A 23,081-nucleotide genomic window follows, 5' to 3' on the forward strand; every position below is an offset into this window, starting at 1 on the left:
TCCTGTCTTTCTTCCTGTCTGTCCTGTCTTTCTTCCTGTCTGTCCTGTCTGTCTTTTTTCCTGTCTGTATGTCCTGTCTGTCCTGTCTGTCTTTGTTTTTTCCTGTCTGTCTGTCCTGTCTGTCTCTCTTCCTGTTTGTCCTGTCTGTCCTGTCTTTCTTCCTGTCTGTCCTGTCCGTCTGTCCTGTCTGTCCTGTCTGTCTTGTCTGTCCTGTCTGTCCTGTCTTTCTTTTTTCCTGTCTGTCTGTCCTGTCAGTCCTGTCTGTCCTGTCTGTTCTGTCTGTTCTGTCTGTCCTGTCCGTCTGTCCTGTCTGTCCTGTCTGTCCTGTCTGTCCTGTCTGTCTTGTCTGTCCTGTCTGTCTTTCTGTCTCCCTGTCTGTCTGTCCTGTCTGTCCTTTCTCTCTTCCTGTCTGTCCTGTCCGTCTGTCCTGTCTGTCTTGTCTGTCCTGTCCGTCTGTACTGTCCGTCCTGTCTGTCCTGTCTGTCCTGTCTGTCCTGTCTTTCTTTTTTCCTGTCTGTCTGTCCTGTCAGTCCTGTCTGTCCTGTCAGTCCTGTCTGTCCTCTCTGTCCTGTCTGTCTTGTCTGTCCTGTCTGTCCTGTCTTTCTTTTTTCCTGTCTGTCTGTCCTGTCAGTCCTGTCTGTCCTGTCTGTCCTGTCTGTCCTGTCCGTCTGTCCTGTCTGTCCTGTCTGTCTTTCTGTCTCCCTGTATGTCTGTCCTGTCTGTCCTGTCTCTCTTCCTGTCTGTCCTGTCCGTCTGTCTTGTCTGTCCTGTCCGTCTGTCCTGTCCGTCCTGTCTGTCTTGTCTTTCCTGTCTGTCCTGTCTGTCTTTCTTTTTTCCTGTCTGTCCTGTCTGTCTCTCTTCCTGTCTGTCTTGTCTGTCCTGTCTGTCCTGTCTTTCTTTTTTCCTGTCTGTCTGTCCTGTCAGTCCTGTCTGTCCTGTCTGTCCTGTCCGTCTGTCCTGTCTGTCCTGTCTGTCTTGTCTGTCCTGTCTGTCTTTCTGTCTCCCTGTCTGTCTGTCCTGTCAGTCCTGTCTGTCCTGTCAGTCCTGTCAGTCCTGTCTGTCCTGTCTGTCTTGTCCGTCTGTCCTGTCTGTCCTGTCTGTCCTGTCTGTCCTGTCTGTCCTCTCTGTCTTGTCTGTCCTGTCTGTCTTTCTGTCTCCCTGTCTGTCTGTCCTGTCTCTCTTCCTGTCTGTCCTGTCCGTCTGTCCTGTCTGTCTTGTCTGTCCTGTCCGTCTGTCCTGTCCGTCCTGTCTGTCTTGTCTTCACCTGTCTGTCCTGTCAGTCCTGTCTGTCCTGTCCGTCTGTCCTGTCTGTCCTGTCCGTCTGTCCTGTCTGTCCTGTCTCTCTTCCTGTCTGTCCTGTCCACCTGTCCTGTCTGTCTTGTCTTTCCTGTCCGTCTGTTCTGTCAGTCCTGTCTGTCCTGTCAGTCCTGTCTGTCCTGTCAGTCCTGTCAGTTCTGTCTGTCCTGTCCGTCTGTCCTGTCTGTCCTGTCCGTCTGTCCTGTCTGTCTTGTCTGTCCTGTCTGTCTTGTCTGTCCTGTCTGTCTTTCTTTCTCCCTGTCTGTCTGTCCTGTCTGTCCTGTCTCTCTTCCTGTCTGTCCTGTCCGTCTGTCCTGTCTGTCTTGTCTGTCCTGTCTGTCTGTCCTGTCAGTCCTGTCTGTCCTGTCAGTCCTGTCTGTCCTGTCAGTCCTGTCTGTCCTGTCCGTCTGTCCTGTCTGTCCTGTCCGTCTGTCCTGTCTGTCCTGTCTGTCTTGTCTGTCCTGTCTGTCCTGTCTTTCTTTTTCCCTGTCTGTCTGTCCTGTCAGTCCTGTCTGTCCTGTCTGTCCTGTCTGTCCTGTCCGTCTGTCCTGTCTGTCTTGTCTGTCCTGTCTGTCTTTCTTTCTCCCTGTCTGTCTGTCCTGTCTGTCCTGTCTCTCTTCCTGTCTGTCCTGTCCGTCTGTCCTGTCTGTCTTGTCTGTCCTGTCTGTCTGTCTGTCCTGTCAGTCCTGTCTGTCCTGTCAGTCCTGTCTGTCCTGTCAGTCCTGTCTGTCCTGTTCGTCTGTCCTGTCTGTCTTGTCTGTCCTGTCTGTCTTGTCTGTCCTGTCCGTCTGTCCTGTCTGTCTTGTCTGTCCTGTCTGTCTGTCCTGTCAGTCCTGTCTGTCCTGTCAGTCCTGTCTGTCCTGTCAGTCCTGTCTGTCCTGTCAGTCCTGTCTGTCCTGTCCGTCTGTCCTGTCTGTCCTGTCTGTCCTGTCTGTCTTGTCTGTCCTGTCTGTCCTGTCTTTTTTTTTCCTGTCTGTCTGTCTTGTCAGTCCTGTCTGTCCTGTCTGTCCTGTCTGTCCTGTCTGTCCTGTCCGTCTGTCCTGTCTGTCCCTTCTGTCTCCCTGTCTGTCTGTCCTGTCTGTCCTGTCTCTCTTCCTGTCTGTCCTGTCCGTCTGTCCTGTCTGTCTTGTCTGTCCTGTTTGTCTGTCCTGTCCGTCCTGTCTGTCTTGTCTGTCCTGTCTTTCTTTTTTCCTGTCTGTCTGTCGTGTCAGTCCTGTCAGTCCTGTCTGTCCTGTCCGTCTGTCCTGTCTGTCCTGTCCGTCTGTCCTGTTTGTCCTGTCTGTCCTGTCTGTTTTGTCTGTCCTGTCTGTCGTTCTGTCTGTCCTGTCTGTCCTGTCAGTCCTGTCTGTCTTGTCCGTCTGTTTTGTCTGTCCTGTTCGTCTGTCCTGTCTGTGCTGTCTGTCCTGTCTGTCCTGTCAGTCCTGTCAGTCCTGTCTGTCCTGTCCGTCTGTCCTGTCTGTCCTGTCCGTCTGTCCTGTCTGTCCTGTCTGTCCTGTCTGTCCTGTGTGTCTTGTCTGTCCTGTCTGTCCTGTCTTTCTTTTTCCCTGTCTGTCCTGTCTGTCCTGTCAGTCCTGTCTGTCCTGTCTGTCCTGTCTGTCCTGTCCGTCTGTCCTGTCTGTCTTGTCTGTCCTGTCTGTCTTGTCTGTCCTGTCTGTCTTTCTTTCTCCTTGTCTGTCTGTCCTGTCTGTCCTGTCTCTCTTCCTGTCTGTCCTGTCCGTCTGTCCTGTCCGTCTGTCCTGTCTGTCCTGTCAGTCCTGTCTGTCCTGTCAGTCCTGTCTGTCCTGTCAGTCCTGTCTGTCCTGTCTTTCTTCCTGTCTGTCCTGTCCGTCTGTCCTGTCTGTCTTGTCTGTCCTGTCTGTCCTGTCTTTCTTTTTTCCTGTCTGTCTGTCCTGTCAGTCCTGTCTGTCCTGTCTGTCCTGTCTGTTCTGTCTGTCCTGTCCGTCTGTCCTGTCTGTCTTGTCTGTCCTGTCTGTCTTTCTGTCTGTCTGTCCTGTCTGTTCTTTCTCTCTTTCTGTCTGTCCTGTCCGTCTGTCCTGTCTGTCTTGTCTGTCCTGTCCGTCTGTCCTGTCCGTCCTGTCTGTCTTGTCTGTCCTGTCTGTCCTGTCTGTCCTGTCTTTCTTTTTTCCTGTCTGTCTGTCCTGTCAGTCCTGTCTGTCCTGTCAGTCCTGTCTGTCCTGTCTGTCCTGTCTGTCTCGTCTGTCCTGTCTGTCCTGTCTTTCTTTTTTCCTGTCTGTCTGTCCTGTCAGTCCTGTCTGTCCTGTCTGTCCTGTCCGTCTGTCCTGTCTTTCCTGTCTGTCCTGTCTGTCTTGTCTGTCCTGTCTGTCTTTCTGTCTCCCTGTCTGTCTGTCCTGTCTGTCCTGTCTCTCTTCCTGTCTGTCCTGTCCGTCTGTCTTGTCTGTCTTGTCTGTCCTGTCCGTCTGTCCTGTCCGTCCTGTCTGTCTTGTCTTTCCTGTCTGTCCTGTCAGTCCTGTCTGTCCTGTCTGTCCTGTCTCTCTTCCTGTCTGTCCTGTCCGTCTGTCCTGTCTGTCTTGTCTTTCCTGTCCGTCTGTCCTGTCAGTCCTGTCTGTCCTGTCAGTCCTGTCTGTCCTGTCCGTCTGTCCTGTCTGTCCTGTCCGTCTGTCCTGTCTGTCCTGTCTGTCCTGTCTGTCTTGTCTGTCCTGTCTGTCCTGTCTTTCTTTTTTCCTGTCTGTCAGTCCTGTCTGTCCTGTCTGTCCTGTCTGTCCTGTCTGTCCTGTCAGTCTGTCCTGTCTGTCTCGTCTGTCTTGTCTGTCCTGTCTGTCTTTCTTTCTCCCTGTCTGTCTGTCCTGTCTGTCTTGTCTGTCCTGTCTGTCCTGTCAGTCCTGTCTGTCCTGTCTGCCCTGTCCATCTGTCCTGTCTGTCCTGTCAGTCCTGTCTGTCCTGTCTTTCTTCCTGTCTGTCCTGTCTGTCCTGTCTGTCTCTCTTCCTGTCTGTCCTGTCTTTCTTCCTGTCTGTCCTGTCTGTCTTTTTTCCTGTCTGTATGTCCTGTCTGTCCTGTCTGTCTTTGTTTTTTCCTGTCTGTCTGTCCTGTCTGTCTCTCTTCCTGTTTGTCCTGTCTGTCCTGTCTTTCTTCCTGTCTGTCCTGTCCGTCTGTCCTGTCTGTCCTGTCTGTCTTGTCTGTCCTGTCTGTCCTGTCTTTCTTTTTTCCTGTCTGTCTGTCCTGTCAGTCCTGTCTGTCCTGTCTGTTCTGTCTGTCCTGTCCGTCTGTCCTGTCTGTCCTGTCTGTCCTGTCTGTCCTGTCTGTCTTGTCTGTCCTGTCTGTCTTTCTGTCTCCCTGTCTGTCTGTCCTGTCTGTCCTTTCTCTCTTCCTGTCTGTCCTGTCCGTCTGTCCTGTCTGTCTTGTCTGTCCTGTCCAACTGTACTGTCCGTCCTGTCTGTCCTGTCTGTCCTGTCTGTCCTGTCTTTCTTTTTTCCTGTCTGTCTGTCCTGTCAGTCCTGTCTGTCCTGTCAGTCCTGTCTGTCCTCTCTGTCCTGTCTGTCTTGTCTGTCCTGTCTGTCCTGTCTTTCTTTTTTCCTGTCTGTCTGTCCTGTCAGTCCTGTCTGTCCTGTCTGTCCTGTCTGTCCTGTCTGTCCTGTCCGTCTGTCCTGTCTTTCCTGTCTGTCCTGTCTGTCTTTCTGTCTCCCTGTATGTCTGTCCTGTCTGTCCTGTCTCTCTTCCTGTCTGTCCTGTCCGTCTGTCTTGTCTGTCCTGTCCGTCTGTCCTGTCCGTCCTGTCTGTCTTGTCTTTCCTGTCTGTCCTGTCTGTGTTTCTTTTTTCCTGTCCGTCCTGTCTGTCTCTCTTCCTGTCTGTCTTGTCTGTCCTGTCTGTCCTGTCTTTCTTTTTTCCTGTCTGTCTGTCCTGTCAGTCCTGTCTGTCCTGTCTGTCCTGTCCGTCTGTCCTGTCTGTCCTGTCTGTCTTGTCTGTCCTGTCTGTCTTTCTGTCTCCCTGTCTGTCTGTCCTGTCAGTCCTGTCTGTCCTGTCAGTCCTGTCAGTCCTGTCTGTCCTGTCTGTCTTGTCCGTCTGTCCTGTCTGTCCTGTCTGTCCTGTCTGTCCTGTCTGTCCTCTCTGTCTTGTCTGTCCTGTCTGTCTTTCTGTCTCCCTGTCTGTCTGTCCTGTCTCTCTTCCTGTCTGTCCTGTCCGTCTGTCCTGTCTGTCTTGTCTGTCCTGTCCGTCTGTCCTGTCCGTCCTGTCTGTCTTGTCTTCACCTGTCTGTCCTGTCAGTCCTGTCTGTCCTGTCCGTCTGTCCTGTCTCTCTTCCTGTCTGTCCTGTCCACCTGTCCTGTCTGTCTTGTCTTTCCTGTCCGTCTGTTCTGTCAGTCCTGTCTGTCCTGTCAGTCCTGTCTGTCCTGTCAGTCCTGTCAGTTCTGTCTGTCCTGTCCGTCTGTCCTGTCTGTCCTGTCCGTCTGTCCTGTCTGTCTTGTCTGTCCTGTCTGTCTTGTCTGTCCTGTCTGTCTTTCTTTCTCCCTGTCTGTCTGTCCTGTCTGTCCTGTCTCTCTTCCTGTCTGTCCTGTCCGTCTGTCCTGTCTGTCTTGTCTGTCCTGTCTGTCTGTCCTGTCAGTCCTGTCTGTCCTGTCAGTCCTGTCTGTCCTGTCAGTCCTGTCTGTCCTGTCTATCCTGTCCGTCTGTCCTGTCTGTCTTGTCTGTCCTGTCTGTCCTGTCTTTCTTTTTCCCTGTCTGTCTGTCCTGTCAGTCCTGTCTGTCCTGTCTGTCCTGTCTGTCCTGTCCGTCTGTCCTGTCTGTCCTGTCTCTCTTCCTGTCTGTCCTGTCCGTCTGTCCTGTCTGTCTTGTCTGTCCTGTCTGTCTGTCTGTCCTGTCAGTCCTGTCTGTCCTGTCAGTCCTGTCTGTCCTGTCTCTCTTCCTGTCTGTCCTGTCCGTCTGTCCTGTCTGTCTTGTCTGTCCTGTCTGTCTGTCCTGTCAGTCCTGTCTGTCCTGTCTGTCCTGTCCGTCTGTCCTGTCTGTCTTGTCTGTCCTGTCTGTCTGTCCTGTCAGTCCTGTCTGTCCTGTCAGTCCTGTCTGTCCTGTCAGTCCTGTCTGTCCTGTCAGTCCTGTCTGTCCTGTTCGTCTGTCCTGTCTGTCCTGTCTGTCCTGTCTGTCTTGTCTGTCCTGTCTGTCCTGTCTTTTTTTTTCCTGTCTGTCTGTCTTGTCAGTCCTGTCTGTCCTGTCTGTCCTGTCTGTCCTGTCCGTCTGTCCTGTCTGTCCCTTCTGTCTCCCTGTCTGTCTGTCCTGTCTGTCCTGTCTCTCTTCCTGTCTGTCCTGTCCGTCTGTCCTGTCTGTCTTGTCTGTCCTGTTTGTCTGTCCTGTCCGTCCTGTCTGTCTTGTCTGTCCTGTCTTTCTTTTTTCCTGTCTGTCTGTCGTGTCAGTCCTGTCAGTCCTGTCTGTCCTGTCCGTCTGTCCTGTCTGTCCTGTCCGTCTGTCCTGTTTGTCCTGTCTGTCCTGTCTGTTTTGTCTGTCCTGTCTGTCGTTCTGTCTCCCTGTCTGTCCTGTCAGTCCTGTCTGTCTTGTCCGTCTGTTTTGTCTGTCCTGTTCGTCTGTCCTGTCTGTGCTGTCTGTCCTGTCTTTCTTTTTCCCTGTCTGTCTGTCCTGTCAGTCCTGTCTGTCCTGTCTGTCCTGTCCGTCTGTCCTGTCTGTCTTGTCTGTCCTGTCTGTCTTGTCTGTCCTGTCTGTCTTTCTTTCTCCCTGTCTGTCTGTCCTGTCTCTCTTCCTGTCTGTCCTGTCTGTCTTGTCTGTCCTGTCTGTCTTGTCTGTCCTGTCTGTCTGTCCTGTCAGTCCTGTCTGTCCTGTCAGTCCTGTCTGTCCTGTCCGTCTGTCCTGTCTGTCTTGTCTGTCCTGTCTGTCTTGTCTGTCCTGTCTGTCCTGTCTTTTTTTTTCCTGTCTGTCTGTCCTGTCAGTCCTGTCTGTCCTGTCAGTCCTGTCTGTCCTGTCTGTCCTGTCTGTCTTGTCTGTCCTGTCTGTCCTGTCTTTCTTTTTCCCTGTCTGTCTGTCCTGTCAGTCCTGTCTGTCCTGTCTGTCTTGTCCGTCTGTCCTGTCCGTCTGTCCTGTCTGTCCTGTCTGTCTTGTCTGTCCTGTCTGTCTTTTTGTCTCCCTGTCTGTCTGTCCTGTCTGTCCTGTCTCTCTTCCTGTCTGTCCTGTCCGTCTGTCCTGTCTGTCTTGTCTGTCCTGTCCGTCTGTCCTGTCCGTCCTGTCTGTCTTGTCTTTCCTGTCTGTCCTGTCAGTCCTGTCTGTCCTGTCCGTCTGTCCTGTCTGTCCTGTCCGTCTGTCCTGTCTGTCCTGTCTGTCCTGTCTCTCTTCCTGTCTGTCCTGTCCATCTGTCCTGTCTGTCTTGTCTTTCCTGTCCGTCTGTTCTGTCAGTCCTGTCTGTTCTGTCAGTCCTGTCTGTCCTGTCAGTCCTGTCTGTCCTGTCAGTCCTGTCAGTCCTGTCTGTCCTGTCCGTCTGTCCTGTCTGTCCTGTCCGTCTGTCCTGTCTGTCCTGTCTGTCCTGTGTGTCTTGTCTGTCCTGTCTGTCCTGTCTTTCTTTTTCCCTGTCTGTCTGTCCTGTCAGTCCTGTCTGTCCTGTCTGTCCTGTCTGTCCTGTCCGTCTGTCCTGTCTGTCTTGTCTGTCCTGTCTGTCTTGTCTGTCCTGTCTGTCTTTCTTTCTCCCTGTCTGTCTGTCCTGTCTGTCCTGTCTCTCTTCCTGTCTGTCCTGTCCGTCTGTCCTGTCTGTCCTGTCTGTCTCTCCTGTCAGTCCTGTCTGTCCTGTCAGTCCTGTCTGTCCTGTCCGTCTGTCCTGTCTGTCCTGTTCGTCTGTCCTGTCTGTCTTGTCTGTCCTGTCTGTCCTGTCTTTTTTTTTTCCTGTCTGTCTGTCCTGTCAGTCCTGTCTGTCCTGTCAGTCCTGTCTGTCCTGTCTGTCCAGTCTTTCTTTTTCCCTGTCTGTCTGTCCTGTCTGTCCTGTCTGTCCTGTCCGTCTGTCCTGTCTGTCTTGTCTGTCCTGTTTGTCTTTCTTTCTCCCTGTCTGTCTGTCCTGTCTGTCCTGTCTCTCTTCCTGTCTGTCCTGTCCGTCTGTCCTGTCTGTCTTGTCTGTCCTGTCTGTCTGTCCTGTCAGTCCTGTCTGTCCTGTCAGTCCTGTCTGTCCTGTCAGTCCTGTCTGTCCTGTCCGTCTGTCCTGTCTGTCCTGTTCGTCTGTCCTGTCTGTCCTGTCTTTCCTGTCTGTCTTGTCTGTCCTGTCTGTCCTGTCTTTTTTTTTCCTGTCTGTCTGTCCTGTCAGTCCTGTCTGTCCTGTCAGTCCTGTCTGTCCTGTCTGTCCTGTCTGTCTTGTCTGTCCTGTCTGTCCTGTCTTTCTTTTTTCCTGTCTGTCTGTCCTGTCCGTCCTGTCTGTCTTGTCTGTCCTGTCTTTCTTTTTTCCTGTCTGTCTGTCCTGTCAGTCCTGTCAGTCCTGTCAGTCCTGTCAGTCCTGTCTGTCCTGTCCGTCTGTCCTGTCTGTCTTGTCTGTCCTGTCTGTCTTGTCTGTCCTGTCTGTCCTGTCTTTTTTTTTTCCTGTCTGTCTGTCCTGTCAGTCCTGTCTGTCCTGTCAGTCCTGTCTGTCCTGTCTGTCCTGTCTGTCTTGTCTGTCCTGTCTGTCCTGTCTTTCTTTTTTCCTGTCTGTCTGTCCTGTCAGTCCTGTCTGTCCTGTCTGTCCTGTCCGTCTGTCCTGTCCGTCTGTCCTGTCTGTCCTGTCTGTCTTGTCTGTCCTGTCTGTCTTTCTGTCTCCCTGTCTGTCTGTCCTGTCTGTCCTGTCTCTCTTCCTGTCTGTCCTGTCCGTCTGTCCTGTCTGTCTTGTCTGTCCTGTCCGTCTGTCCTGTCCGTCCTGTCTGTCTTGTCTTTCCTGTCTGTCCTGTCAGTCCTGTCTGTCCTGTCCGTCTGTCCTGTCTGTCCTGTCCGTCTGTCCTGTCTGTCCTGTCTGTCCTGTCTCTCTTCCTGTCTGTCCTGTCCATCTGTCCTGTCTGTCTTGTCTTTCCTGTCCGTCTGTTCTGTCAGTCCTGTCTGTTCTGTCAGTCCTGTCTGTCCTGTCAGTCCTGTCTGTCCTGTCAGTCCTGTCAGTCCTGTCTGTCCTGTCCGTCTGTCCTGTCTGTCCTGTCCGTCTGTCCTGTCTGTCCTGTCTGTCCTGTGTGTCTTGTCTGTCCTGTCTGTCCTGTCTTTCTTTTTCCCTGTCTGTCTGTCCTGTCAGTCCTGTCTGTCCTGTCTGTCCTGTCTGTCCTGTCGGTCTGTCCTGTCTGTCTTGTCTGTCCTGTCTGTCTTGTCTGTCCTGTCTGTCTTTCTTTCTCCCTGTCTGTCTGTCCTGTCTGTCCTGTCTCTCTTCCTGTCTGTCCTGTCCGTCTGTCCTGTCTGTCTTGTCTGTCCTGTCTGTCTGTCCTGTCAGTCCTGTCTGTCCTGTCTGTCCTGTCCGTCTGTCCTGTCTGTCCTGTTCGTCTGTCCTGTCTGTCTTGTCTGTCCTGTCTGTCCTGTCTTTTTTTTTTCCTGTCTGTCTGTCCTGTCAGTCCTGTCTGTCCTGTCAGTCCTGTCTGTCCTGTCTGTCCTGTCTGTCTTGTCTGTCCTGTCTGTCCAGTCTTTCTTTTTCCCTGTCTGTCTGTCCTGTCAGTCCTGTCTGTCCTGTCTGTCCTGTCCGTCTGTCCTGTCTGTCTTGTCTGTCCTGTTTGTCTTTCTTTCTCCCTGTCTGTCTGTCCTGTCTGTCCTGTCTCTCTTCCTGTCTGTCCTGTCCGTCTGTCCTGTCTGTCTTGTCTGTCCTGTCTGTCTGTCCTGTCAGTCCTGTCTGTCCTGTCAGTCCTGTCTGTCCTGTCAGTCCTGTCTGTCCTGTCCGTCTGTCCTGTCTGTCCTGTTCGTCTGTCCTGTCTGTCCTGTCTGTCTTGTCTGTCCTGTCTGTCCTGTCTTTTTTTTTCCTGTCTGTCTGTCCTGTCAGTCCTGTCTGTCCTGTCAGTCCTGTCTGTCCTGTCTGTCCTGTCTGTCTTGTCTGTCCTGTCTGTCCTGTCTTTCTTTTTTCCTGTCTGTCTGTCCTGTCCGTCCTGTCTGTCTTGTCTGTCCTGTCTTTCTTTTTTCCTGTCTGTCTGTCCTGTCAGTCCTGTCTGTCCTGTCAGTCCTGTCTGTCCTGTCCGTCTGTCCTGTCTGTCCTGTCCGTCTGTCCTGTCTGTCCTGTCTGTCCTGTCTGTTTTGTCTGTCCTGTCTGTCTTTCTGTCTCCCTGTCTGTCCTGTCAGTCCTGTCTGTCTTGTCCGTCTGTTTTGTCTGTCCTGTCCGTCTGTCCTGTCTGTGCTGTCTGTCCTTTCTGTCCTGTCAGTCCTGTCAGTCCTGTCTGTCCTGTCCGTCTGTCCTGTCTGTCCTGTCCGTCTGTCCTGTCTGTCCTGTCCGTCTGTCCTGTCTGTCCTGTCTGTCCTGTCTGTCCTGTGTGTCTTGTCTGTCCTGTCTGTCCTGTCTTTCTTTTTCCCTGTCTGTCTGTCCTGTCAGTCCTGTCTGTCCTGTCTGTCCTGTCCGTCTGTCCTGTCTATCTTGTCTGTCCTGTCTGTCTTGTCTGTCCTGTCTGTCTTTCTTTCTCCTTGTCTGTCTGTCCTGTCTGTCCTGTCTCTCTTCCTGTCTGTCCTGTCCGTCTGTCCTGTCTGTCCTGTCAGTCCTGTCTGTCCTGTCAGTCCTGTCTGTCCTGTCTGTCCTGTCTTTCTTTTTCCCTGTCTGTCTGTCCTGTCAGTCTTGTCTGTCCTGTCTGTCCTGTCCGTCTGTCCTGTCTGTCTTGTCTGTCCTGTCTGTCTTGTCTGTCCTGTCTGTCTTTCTTTCTCCCTGTCTGTCTGTCCTGTCTGTCCTGTCTCTCTTCCTGTCTGTCCTGTCCGTCTGTCCTGTCTGTCTTGTCTGTCCTGTCAGTCCTCTCTGTCCTGTCAGTCCTGTCTGTCCTGTCCGTCTGTCCTGTCTGTCCTGTTCGTCTGTCCTGTCTGTCTTGTCTGTCCTGTCTGTCCTGTCTTTTTTTTTTCCTGTCTGTCTGTCCTGTCAGTCCTGTCTGTCCTGTCAGTCCTGTCTGTCCTGTCTGTCCTGTCAGTCCTGTCCGTCTGTCCTGTCTGTTTTGTCTGTCCTGTCTGTCTTGTCTGTCCTGTCTGTCTTTCTTTCTCCCTGTCTGTCTGTCCTGTCTGTCCTGTCTCTCTTCCTGTCTGTCCTGTCCGTCTGTCCTGTCTGTCTTGGCTGTCCTGTCAGGCCTCTCTGTCCTGTGTGTCTTGTCTTTTTTTTTCCTGTCTGTCTGTCCTGTCAGTCCTGTCTGTCCTGTCTGTCTTGTCTGTCCTGTCTGTCCTGTCTTTCTTTTTTCCTGTTTGTCTGTCCTGTCCGTCCTGTCTGTCTTGTCTGTCCTGTCTTTCTTTTTTCCTGTCTGTCTGTCCTGTCAGTCCTGTCAGTCCTGTGTGTCCTGTCCGTCTGTCCTGTCTGTCCTGTCCGTCTGTCCTGTCTGTCCTGTCTGTCCTGTCTGTTTTGTCTGTCCTGTCTGTCTTTCTGTCTCCCTGTCTGTCCTGTCTGTCCTGTCAGTCCTGTCTGTCTTGTCCGTCTGTTTTGTCTGTCCTGTCCGTCTGTTTTGTCTGTCCTGTCCGTCTGTCCTGTCTGTCTTGTCTGTCCTGTCCGTCTGTCCTGTCCGTCCTGTCTGTCTTGTCTTTCCTGTCTGTCCTGTCAGTCCTGTCTGTCCTGTCCGTCTGTCCTGTCTGTCCTGTCCGTCTGTCCTGTCTGTCCTGTCTGTCCTGTCTCTCTTCCTGTCTGTCCTGTCCATCTGTCCTGTCTGTCTTGTCTTTCCTGTCCGTCTGTTCTGTCAGTCCTGTCTGTTCTGTCAGTCCTGTCTGTCCTGTCAGTCCTGTCTGTCCTGTCAGTCCTGTCAGTCCTGTCTGTCCTGTCCGTCTGTCCTGTCTGTCCTGTCCGTCTGTCCTGTCTGTCCTGTCTGTCCTGTGTGTCTTGTCTGTCCTGTCTGTCCTGTCTTTCTTTTTCCCTGTCTGTCTGTCCTGTCAGTCCTGTCTGTCCTGTCTGTCCTGTCTGTCCTGTCCGTCTGTCCTGTCTGTCTTGTCTGTCCTGTCTGTCTTTCTTTCTCCCTGTCTGTCTGTCCTGTCTGTCCTGTCTCTCTTCCTGTCTGTCCTGTCCGTCTGTCCTGTCTGTCTTGTCTGTCCTGTCTGTCTCTCCTGTCAGTCCTGTCTGTCCTGTCAGTCCTGTCTGTCCTGTCCGTCTGTCCTGTCTGTCCTGTTCGTCTGTCCTGTCTGTCTTGTCTGTCCTGTCTGTCCTGTCTTTTTTTTTTCCTGTCTGTCTGTCCTGTCAGTCCTGTCTGTCCTGTCCGTCTGTCCTGTCTGTTCTGTCTGTCCTGTCTGTCCTGTCTGTCCTGTCTGTCTTGTCTGTCCTGTCCGTCCAGTCTTTCTTTTTCCCTGTCTGTCTGTCCTGTCAGTCCTGTCTGTCCTGTCTGTCCTGTCCGTCTGTCCTGTCTGTCTTGTCTGTCCTGTTTGTCTTTCTTTCTCCCTGTCTGTCCTTCCTGTCTGTCCTGTCTCTCTTCCTGTCTGTCCTGTCCGTCTGTCCTGTCTGTCTTGTCTGTCCTGTCTGTCTGTCCTGTCAGTCCTGTCTGTCCTGTCAGTCCTGTCTGTCCTGTCAGTCCTGTCTGTCCTGTCCGTCTGTCCTGTCTGTCCTGTCTGTCCTGTCTGTCCTGTCTGTCCTGTCTGTCTTGTCTGTCCTGTCTGTCCTGTCCGTCTTTCCTGTCTGTCTTGTCTGTCCTGTCTGTCTTGTCTGTCCTGTCTGTCTTTCTTTCTCCCTGTCTGTCTGTCCTGTCTGTCCTGTCTCTCTTCCTGTCTGTCCTGTCCGTCTGTCCTGTCTGTCTTGTCTGTCCTGTCAGTCCTCTCTGTCCTGTCAGTCCTGTCTGTCCTGTCCGTCTGTCCTGTCTGTCCTGTTCGTCTGTCCTGTCTGTCTTGTCTGTCCTGTCTGTCCTGTCTTTTTTTTTTCCTGTCTGTCTGTCCTGTCAGTCCTGTCTGTGCTGTCTGTCCTGTCAGTCGTGTCCGTCTGTCCTGTCTGTCTTGTCTGTCCTGTCTGTCTTGTCTGTCCTGTCTGTCTTTCTTTCTCCCTGTCTGTCTGTCCTGTCTGTCCTGTCTCTCTTCCTGTCTGTCCTGTCCGTCTGTCCTGTCTGTCTTGTCTGTCCTGTCAGTCCTCTCTGTCCTGTCTGTCTTGTCTTTTTTTTTTCCTGTCTGTCTGTCCTGTCAGTCCTGTCTGTCCTGTCTGTCTTGTCTGTCCTGTCTGTCCTGTCTTTCTTTTTTCCTGTCTGTCTGTCCTGTCCGTCCTGTCTGTCTTGTCTGTCCTGTCTTTCTTTTTTCCTGTCTGTCTGTCCTGTCAGTCCTGTCAGTCCTGTCTGTCCTGTCCGTCTGTCCTGTCTGTCCTGTCCGTCTGTCCTGTTTGTCCTGTCTGTCCTGTCTGTTTTGTCTGTCCTGTCTGTCGTTCTGTCTCCCTGTCTGTCCTGTCAGTCCTGTCTGTCTTGTCCGTCTGTTTTGTCTGTCCTGTCCGTCTGTCCTGTCTGTCCTGTCCGTCTGTCCTGTCTGTCTTGTCTGTCCTGTCCGTCTGTCCTGTCCGTCCTGTCTGTCTTGTCTTTCCTGTCTGTCCTGTCAGTCCTGTCTGTCCTGTCTCTCTTCCTGTCTGTCCTGTCCATCTGTCCTGTCTGTTTTGTCTTTCCTGTCCGTCTGTTCTGTCAGTCCTGTCTGTTCTGTCAGTCCTGTCTGTCCTGTCACTCCTGTCTGTCCTGTCAGTCCTGTCAGTCCTGTCTGTCCTGTCCGTCTGTCCTGTCTGTCCTGTCCGTCTGTCCTGTCTGTCCTGTCTGTCCTGTGTGTCTTGTCTGTCCTGTCTGTCCTGTCTTTCTTTCTGTCCTGTCAGTCCTGTCTGTCCTGTCTGTCCTGTCTGTCCTGTCCGTCTGTCCTGTCCGTCTGTCCTGTCTGTCTTGTCTGTCCTGTCTGTCTTTCTTTCTCCCTGTCTGTCTGTCCTGTCTGTCCTGTCTCTTTTCCTGTCTGTCCTGTCCGTCTGTCCTGTCTGTCTTGTCTGTCCTGTCTGTCTCTCCTGTCAGTCCTGTCTGTCCTGTCAGTCCTGTCTGTCCTGTCCGTCTGTCCTGTCTGTCCTGTTCGTCTGTCCTGTCTGTCTTGTCTGTCCTGTCTGTCCTGTCTTTTTTTTTTCCTGTCTGTCTGTCCTGTCAGTCCTGTCTGTCCTGTCAGTCCTGTCTGTCCTGTCTGTCCTGTCTGTCCTGTCTGTCCTGTCTGTCTTGTCTGTCCTGTCCGTCCAGTCTTTCTTTTTCCCTGTCTGTCTGTCCTGTCAGTCCTGTCTGTCCTGTCTGTCCTGTCCGTCTGTCCTGTCTGTCTTGTCTGTCCTGTTTGTCTTTCTTTCTCCCTGTCTGTCCTTCCTGTCTGTCCTGTCTCTCTTCCTGTCTGTCCTGTCCGTCTGTCCTGTCTGTCTTGTCTGTCCTGTCTGTCTGTCCTGTCAGTCCTGTCTGTCCTGTCAGTCCTGTCTGTCCTGTCAGTCCTGTCTGTCCTGTCCGTCTGTCCTGTCTGTCCTGTTCGTCTGTCCTGTCTGTCCTGTCTGTCCTGTCTGTCTTGTCTGTCCTGTCTGTCCTGTCTTTTTTTTCCTGTCTGTCTGTCCTGTCAGTCCTGTCTGTCCTGTCTGTCCTGTCTGTCCTGTCCGTCTGTCCTGTCTGTCCCTTCTGTCTTTCTGTCTCCCTGTCTGTCTGTCCTGTCTGTCCTGTCTCTCTTCCTGTCTGTCCTGTCCGTCTGTCCTGTCTGTCTTGTCTGTCCTGTTTGTCTGTCCTGTCCGTCCTGTCTGTCTTGTCTGTCCTGTCTTTCTTTTTTCCTGTCTGTCTGTCCTGTCAGTCCTGTCTGTCCTGTCCGTCTGTCCTGTCTGTCCTGTCCGTCTGTCCTGTTTGTCCTGTCTGTTTTGTCTGTCCTGTCTGTCTTTCTGTCTCCCTGTCTGTCCTGTCAGTCCTGTCTGTCTTGTCCGTCTTTTTTGTCTGTCCTGTCCGTCTGTCCTGTCTGTGCTGTCTGTCATGTCTGTCCTGTCTCTCTTCCTGTCTGTCCTGTCCGTGTGTCCTGTCTGTCCTGTCCGTCTGTCCTGTTTGTCTTGTCTGTCCTGTCTGTCCTGTCCATCTGTCCTGTCTGTCTTGTCTATCTTGTCTGTCCTGTCTGTCTTTTTTCCTGTCTGTCTGTCCTGTCTGTCCTGTCTTTCTTTGTTTTTTCCTGTCTGTCTGTCCTGTCTGTCTCTCTTACTGTCTGTCCCGTCTGTCCTGTCTTTCTTCCTGTCTGTCCTGTCCGTCTGTCCTGTCTGTCTTGTCTGTCCTGTCTGTCCTGTCTTTTTTTTTTCTGTCTGTCTGTCCTGTCAGTCCAGTCTGTCCTGTAAGTCCTGTCTGTCCTGTCTGTCCTGTCTGTCCTGTCTGTCTGTCCTGTCTGTCCTGTCTGTCCTGTCTTTCTTCCTGTCTGTCCTGTCTGTCTTTCTTTTTTCCTGTCTGTCCTGTCTGTCTCTCTTCCTGTCTGTCCTGTCTTTCTTCCTGTCTGTCCTGTCTGTCTTTTTTCCTGTCTGTCTGTCCTCTCTGTCCTGTCTGTCTTTGTTTTTTCCTGTCTGTCTGTCCTGTCTGTCTCTCTTCCTGTCTGTCCTGTCTGTCCTGTCCGTCTGTCCTGTCTGTCCTGTTTGTCTTGTCTGTCCTGTCTGTCCTGTCTTTCTTTTTTCCTGTCTGTGTGTCCTGTCTTTCTTTTTTCCTGTCTGTCTGTCCTGTCAGTCCTGTCTGTCCTGTCAGTCCTGTCTGTCCTGTCCGTCTGTCCTGTCCGTCTGTCCTGTCTGTCCTGTCCGTCTGTCCTGTCTGTCCTGTCTGTCCTGTCTGTCTTGTCTGTCCTGTCTGTCTTTCTGTCTCCCTGTCTGTCCTGTCTGTCCTGTCTCTCTTCCTGTCTGTCCTGTCCGTCTGTCCTGTCTGTCCTGTCCGTCTGTCCTGTCTGTCCTGTTTGTCCTGTCTGTCTTGTCTGTCCTGTCTGTCCTGTCTGTTTTGTCCGTCTGTCCTGTCTGTCCGTCTGTCTTTCTTTTTTCCTGTCCGTCTGTCCTGTCTGTCTCTCTTCCTGTCTGTCCTGTCTTTCTTCCTGTCTGTGCTGTCCGTCTGTCCTGTCTGCCTTGTCTGTCATGTCTGTCTTTCTTTTTTCCTGTCGGTCTGTCCTTTCTTTCTCTCTTCCTGTCTGTCCTGTCTTTCGTCCTGTCTGTCCTGTTCGTCTGTCCTGTCTGTCCTGGCTGTCCTGTCTGTCTTGTCTGTCCCATCTGTCTTTCTTTTTTCCTGTCTGTCTGTCCTGTCTGTCTCTCTTCCTGTCTGTCCTGTCTTTCTTCCTGTCTGTCCTGTCTGTCCTGTCTTTCTTCCTGTCTGTCCTGTCGGTCTGTCCTTTCTGTCCTGTCTGTCTTGTCTGTCCTGTCTGTCTTTCTTTCTTCCTGTCTGTCTGTCCTGTCTGTCTCTCTTCCTGTCTGTCCTGTCTGTCCTGTCTGCCCTGTCTTTCTTCCTGTCTGTCCTGTCCGTCTGTCCTGTCTGTCTTGTCTGTCCTGTCTGTTCTTTGTCTGTCTCTCTGTCTTGTCTGTCTGTCTTCCTGTCTGTCGTGTCTTTCTGTCTGTCTTCCTGGCTGTCGTCCCGTCTGTCATCCTGTCTGTCGTCCTTTCTGTCGTCTTTTCTTTCGCCCTTTCGTCTTTTTGTTCGTCCTTTCTTTTGTCTTTTCTTCCGTCCTTTCTTTCGTCCTTTCTTTCTTTCCTCTGTCTGGTTTTTTTTTTATTTTTTCTGTCTGGTGTTTTCCATTGTTTGTTTTTGTTTTTCGTCATGTTGGTCTTTGTTGCTTGTCGTTTGCCTTGTTTCATGTTTGTTTTTGTATTTGTGTTTTTGTGTTTAATGTCTTGTTCCTTTGTAGTTTCTTTGTCTTAGTTGTTTGATACCTGTCACCTGTGTTATTGTTTGTTTGTTTTGTCTGAATTGTTTTGTGTATGTCTGCTTTTTGTTTGTATTTTTTTGTCTGGTGTTTTGGAGTGTTTGTTTTTGTTTTCCTTCATGTTGGTCTTTGTTGCTTGGTTGTCTGCCTTGTTGTTTCATGTTTGTTTTGGATCTGTTTGTGTTTTTGTGTTTAATGTCTTGTTCCGTTGTATTTTCTTTATTTGTCTTACTTTGTTACCTGTCACCTGTGTTATTGTTTGTTTGTTTTGTCTAAATTGTTTTGTGTATGTCTGTTTTGTGTTTGTATATTTTCTGTCCGGTGTTTTGGGGTGTTTGTTAGACCAGTGTCTGTGTGCTGGGTGATGTTGGGTGATGCAGAATAGGTTAGGTAGCAGGGTAGCAATTTCTTTAGTACCCCGGGGAAGTGGTCGTCCCTGCCCTTGTGAGACCAATGTCTGTGTCCTGGGTAATGTTGGGTGATGCAGAATAGGTAGGGTAGCAGGGTAGCAATTTCTTTAGTACCCCAGGGAAGTGGTCGTCCCTGCCCTTGTGAGACTAATGTCTGTGTGCTGGGTGATGTTGGGTGATGCAGAATGAGTTAGGTCTTTTACTTTCTGCAGTCTAGTTTCTCTCCTACTTTCTCATGGTTGTCTTGTTAGTTTTTCTGTTGATTTTATCCCTGTAGTCTGTCAGGCTCTTGGTCTCTTCTCTTTATCGAGCCCCTTACTTTGCCATTTCCTTTTCCACTTCCTTTTGCCATCCCTTTCCCTAACCTTGCTAACCCTAACATCGCTAACCTAATCCTCCCAAAGTGGTCATTCATTTATCTTACCATTTTCAAGAGTCTCGTATAGCTCTGTCCCCTTCCTAGCATGTGTACAAATAATGAAATTGAAAGCAATGGTTATTTTTCTGCTTGATATTGCCCAAATTTGCAATCCCTCCCAGCGCAAAAGTTTGATGCTCTTGATAATGGTAAAAAAATTGATGACTCTTTTACCCAGCCCCACTTACGACTTCAGTAGGCACAGGACATGTTTCAGTGTTGATTCCATGGTGAAATGATGCTGAAATGACATCACAGTGTCATTTTGTCATTTAAACAATATTGGGACAATGTCCTGTGCCCGCTGGGCCAACCCCTCTTACTTGAAACCCTCCTAATCCTAACATACCTAACCTAATCCTCCCTAAGGGCCCTTCTATTTTTCTCACCATTTCCCTGAGTGTATATGGCTTCCATCCCCTCCTGCAGCGCATACAGTGTGAACAGATAAAAATTTACTTTGCACCAAATACTTTCCAAATTTTTGAAACTTCAAAGGATCGATATGGACATACATGTAGGTGCAGTGCGCAACCCCTTTAAAAAAAGATATTTTTGTTCCACAAATTGGTGAGATACTGTATATGAACGACTGCTTACCCAGTGGGCACAGGACATTTTTCCAATGTTGATTCAAAACTGAAATGGTTCTGGAATGACGTCACAGTGTCATTTCAGTACTGAAACAATGTTGGAACAACGTCGTGTACCTTCTTCTCTAGTCTGTCTCTTACGTCTTTTTTTCCCTTCTTTTCTTCTTTTCTTTCCCTCAACTCCTTACCCTGCTTATCCCAACACACTTATCAGAAGGGGCCATTCATTTTCCTTCCTTGGTTTAATTTCTTTATGTGTAAAGCGTCCCTCTCCTATCACTGCACGTACAGCTTGAAAAAGACAAGAAGTTACTCAGATACTTTCAAATCTTTGGAATGTGTGCCTGTACCTAGCCCCCAATCAAAGTAAAAGGTGTTTGCAATTTTGATTATGGAGAGGAAAAGGATGACTCCTCACCCATACCCCACTACCTCACCTGTGGGCACAGGACATTTTTTCAAAGTTGGACCAATGCTGAAATGATCCTGAAATGACGTCACAGTGTCATTTTGGCATTGAAACAATGTTGGAACAGTGTTGCATGCCTTCTTAACCAAAGCCCTTCTAACATGTTCTCCTCTTTGCCTCCTCGTAGGGAAACTCTTGCTTATGTCATGTCCTCTTGTCCATCTTTCATGTCTGGCTTTTTCTTGGTCATATTTCCTGTTTCATGGAGTATTTTGTGTCTGGATTTGGTCTGGTTTAATAGCATAATGTACGTTGCTGTGTGACACGATTACGCAAAATGAGTCATTTGTCATGATTGTTTTTTAGATATGCCCAAAATGAATAATCTAACACTAAGTGTCCATCTTTCCAAATGCTCAACCTTGATTTACATACTTGTAAATCACCAATTTCAATAGGATTTAAATCAAATGTAGTTTGATTGATTTCAGCGACATAGAATTTCAAAATGGTAAAGTTACTGGTATGTGTTGCTGTTTCAACTGATTTATAATTTTGTTCTCTTTGTCAAGGGACAGAAATACACAACTCTTTATTATTAATGCACAAGACAGACAATACATGTACATGTAAGATATACACAAGGCCAGCAGCAGATGCCGGGAGATGAAAAGTTGACTTAATAACTGACCTAAGAGCCTCGATTTCCTATGCTACTGACCATACAAAAACACATTTAAAATAAATATATCTAAATGTACATGTTAAAAAAGGTTTAATCATTCCAGTACATAAAGAAATAAAACAAATAATAAAATGAAGTAGCAGAAATAAAATGAATAAAGTAAAACCATCAAGACTAATGAAATTAGATAAAAATGAAACAGGATGAAATAATTATTTATAGGCTAAGATCAGAATAGAAAAAAGTGGAGAATTCTGAAGGAAGAATTAAGAAAAGAATTAGGTGGGTTATAAAAGGCATTAAGGCTGCAATAAAGCTTTTTGGAATCAATCGATATTATGATATAGGACTCTGCCGAGTCCTTAAATTTAAATATGAGTGCAAGTGTGTATGTCACAAGCAATTTAGGTTGACAGCTTTTTTGTTAAATTTCTAACACTTGCATTGCCTTGATTTTGTCTTTGGATTAAGTGTAGGAATTAAATGATTTTCACTCGTGATTTCATGTCACTTCGAAGTGTTTAATTCGGAAAGTAAAAAGCCTTGGTTAAATCAACTTTTTTCTCCATTTTATGTTCCTGAGAAATGTCAGTCGTTATATGCAGTGAACCAAAACCAGTATGAAATATTCTTTGAATTAATAATCTATTTATCACTAGGAGCTTGATCTTCAGCAAACCCAATACATGTTGCAGGTCATTAAAACTTGGGTCTTGTTAAATATATGTACATGTATAGACCTGTTGAGGGTAAATAACCATAAGCATGCTTTATTAGTTGTTTATCTCGGGTTAACTTCTCTAGACCAAATTTTACTGATGAGACAGCTTCGTATAAAGAGAGCCTTGTTAAATACCAAATCCTGTGTTAGTAGAAAATCATTTTCTATTAATTAAAGCAGCGCCAAGAAAACGTACCTCATTAACAGAATTTAGACCATAACTATGAACGTGGTATTTTACCCTGGGCTGTAACTAGGCTACAGGTACTAAAAGCTATTAAAGTACTAGCTTAAATGGTAAATGTATGTGGGCTTAGTCATCGTGAAAAGCTTAAGATCATGGCTATTAATACGAGCATTTGGAAAGGGTCAACAGATTTTGTGCATTGTGGTGGCCAATGCGTTGCAAACTGGGCGGCACACTATTGTGAATCACCCCTATTGCTTGTGTGTGATTCCAATTACATAACTGAATTTAATCTTCTCAATTGAAATCAAATGTATTGAATTTGGTAACAAATGAAAGAAAAGCTTAAGGTCATGCACACATACAGCTAAATTGGCTTACTTTGTAATCGATAATCAGGCCAACTTACTTGTAAATGGAAAAAAAATCACCAAAAGTATATCCTGATCTTCACCAGGTCATAGTAACTACAGCTTTTAAATTGAAGTTGACGCTGCATAGTTTTCAAATGTATAAAAAAGTCAATAAATTGAGCAGTGTCAACAAGGAACTCATTTTGATTGATCGTGTCACACGTTTCTTATTTTTTTGTTTTTGTCAGATTCATATTAGATCGGCATGGAGAGAATCCTAATTTTAACAGCTTTGCTGCATTTACTGTGTGAAAATCGGCCTTGTCTGAATCCCCTTCACCATGGAGCAAGAGAGCAACATAGCATCAATTGATGTCAGTGTCTCCAGAAAGCAGAATGACACATTGTGGCTGGTGTACCATTCACCTGGGGGACATTATACGCTGCCCCTACAGCATCTGTGATGAAGAGCATCCCAAGAACTCCATAACCTGATCCTCACATCGAGGGACAAAGGATACAAGATTAGCCAAGTTGACTAAACATCCTAGACCCACAACCAGACCAGAGGGTCTCCTATACCCAAGGTCAGATTAGGGCCACTAGTTCTATCACCCTGCCCTATGGGTGCACTGAACCAATTCAAGCTCCATCGAAAATAGTGTAAAATCAACCAAAATTGGAGCCCCATGGCAGGCAACTGAAGTCCCTGAGGGCTCTCAAACAAAAAACAATGTGTTGCTTGGTCCTTCAGATTTCATTTGATTTTCAATTTTTAGTAGATTAACCAATGAATTTTTTAATTATCCGCCCAAAACAAACTCCCCCCCCAAAACGTGAATGTTGCCAAGCCCTCCCAACGGCCATTTTTCAAATGACATCCCTCACCTTCCTGGGGCTCTTCTGACTAATTTTCAATCCCATTTTTGTCTGCTTTGCCCCCAGATGGGTGCCCCTGAATCTACAGAGATGATCCTGGACCATACTGACACAATTTCACCACTTCTTGGCCCAAACAGACCCCTCTTTTCGAAACAATCTCTGGGGGTACTTTTTGTGCGGCTCGGCCTGGCGGAGAATTTTCCTTGAATTGGGACACTGCACCCCTATATAGCCTATGGGTCACCTTTACCCTTGGCAACCTACCTACCTCACCAGCATTGCCACCCAATCTGCACTTTGCCTGCAGAGTGACATCCTTCAAGCCTCCACACTGCATCACAGTCAGGATCAAGCAAAAGTCCTCCAGAGCTACGACAGGCTGTGCTGCCCAAAACATAATCAGGTTCTCTCCAGAACCTCACAAATTCACAAAAGAGATATGTATCTGCAGTGCTGTTACTGCAAACATTAGATATTGCCTGGCCCTGACCGTAATTAACAATTCAAATCCCCTAAGAGTGGGCCTGAAGCTTAAATTTCTCATATGTGGTCAGCAGATTGTTTATGTGGAAATCATTCCCATAAATCTTTTTTTTTTGCATTTGATATCTTATACTCCTTTCTTTATATATATATATTGATTGTGTGGGAAACATGTCATTTGTTGCAGTGTGCAAACTACAGAACGCACTCAACTCATTGCTTTTGCCCGAGTGTTGGTCACTTTGTAAAACAAAGATACAGGTTGACTTGAAGAGTTAATTAATGACATTTCACAGAAGCATTCTATCCTAAATTTTCCGCGATGAATTTACACAGAAATATGAAAGGTTAAAGTTCCAGCAAATTTGATGTGTAAGCATTGGGAACAACATACCTTGAGGGCCACTTTCACTTTTAATAAGATCACACAAATTACATCCCCCAAATATCCTTAATTTCAAGATAATTGGAGCATGGAAGGAAAGCAAAACAGCACAACTCGACCTGTATTGATGTTCCATTTTCCTCAATGGTTTGAGCAAATCTAGACAAACAATGGACAGTCGGTGTCTGACAATGAACTCCATGAAAATTATTTTTATCAGTGATGTTATGGGTATTGCTAAATCTAACAGGGAATTTCTCCAAATCAAAGAAAGTGGTAGGAATCATCACAGAATCATCTATGAAGGTGAAGAAACCATTTCCTGCTCCTGGGAGACATGATCTCAAAGTAACGATGGGTA

General features: G+C 48.6%; 1 protein-coding gene across 1 annotated transcript in view; it reads left to right on the forward strand.

The window, feature by feature from the left end:
- Nucleotides 1-23,081, forward strand: part of LOC147798192 (uncharacterized) — a 43,222-nt gene that overhangs the window by 16,728 nt on the left and 3,413 nt on the right. Inside the window, exons 4-5 of the mRNA XM_087141032.1 lie at nt 21,219-21,557; nt 21,916-22,255. Of these exons, the coding sequence (XP_086997158.1) occupies nt 21,219-21,282 (64 nt within the window). The 3' untranslated portion in view covers nt 21,283-21,557; nt 21,916-22,255. The remainder of the gene's footprint in view (nt 1-21,218; nt 21,558-21,915; nt 22,256-23,081) is intronic.

This window comes from Acanthaster planci, linkage group LG09, assembly GCF_054643075.1.
Source record: "Acanthaster planci isolate LZ-2023a linkage group LG09, COTS_SCS, whole genome shotgun sequence".
In the NCBI taxonomy this organism is placed as follows: Eukaryota; Metazoa; Echinodermata; class Asteroidea; order Valvatida; family Acanthasteridae; genus Acanthaster; species Acanthaster planci.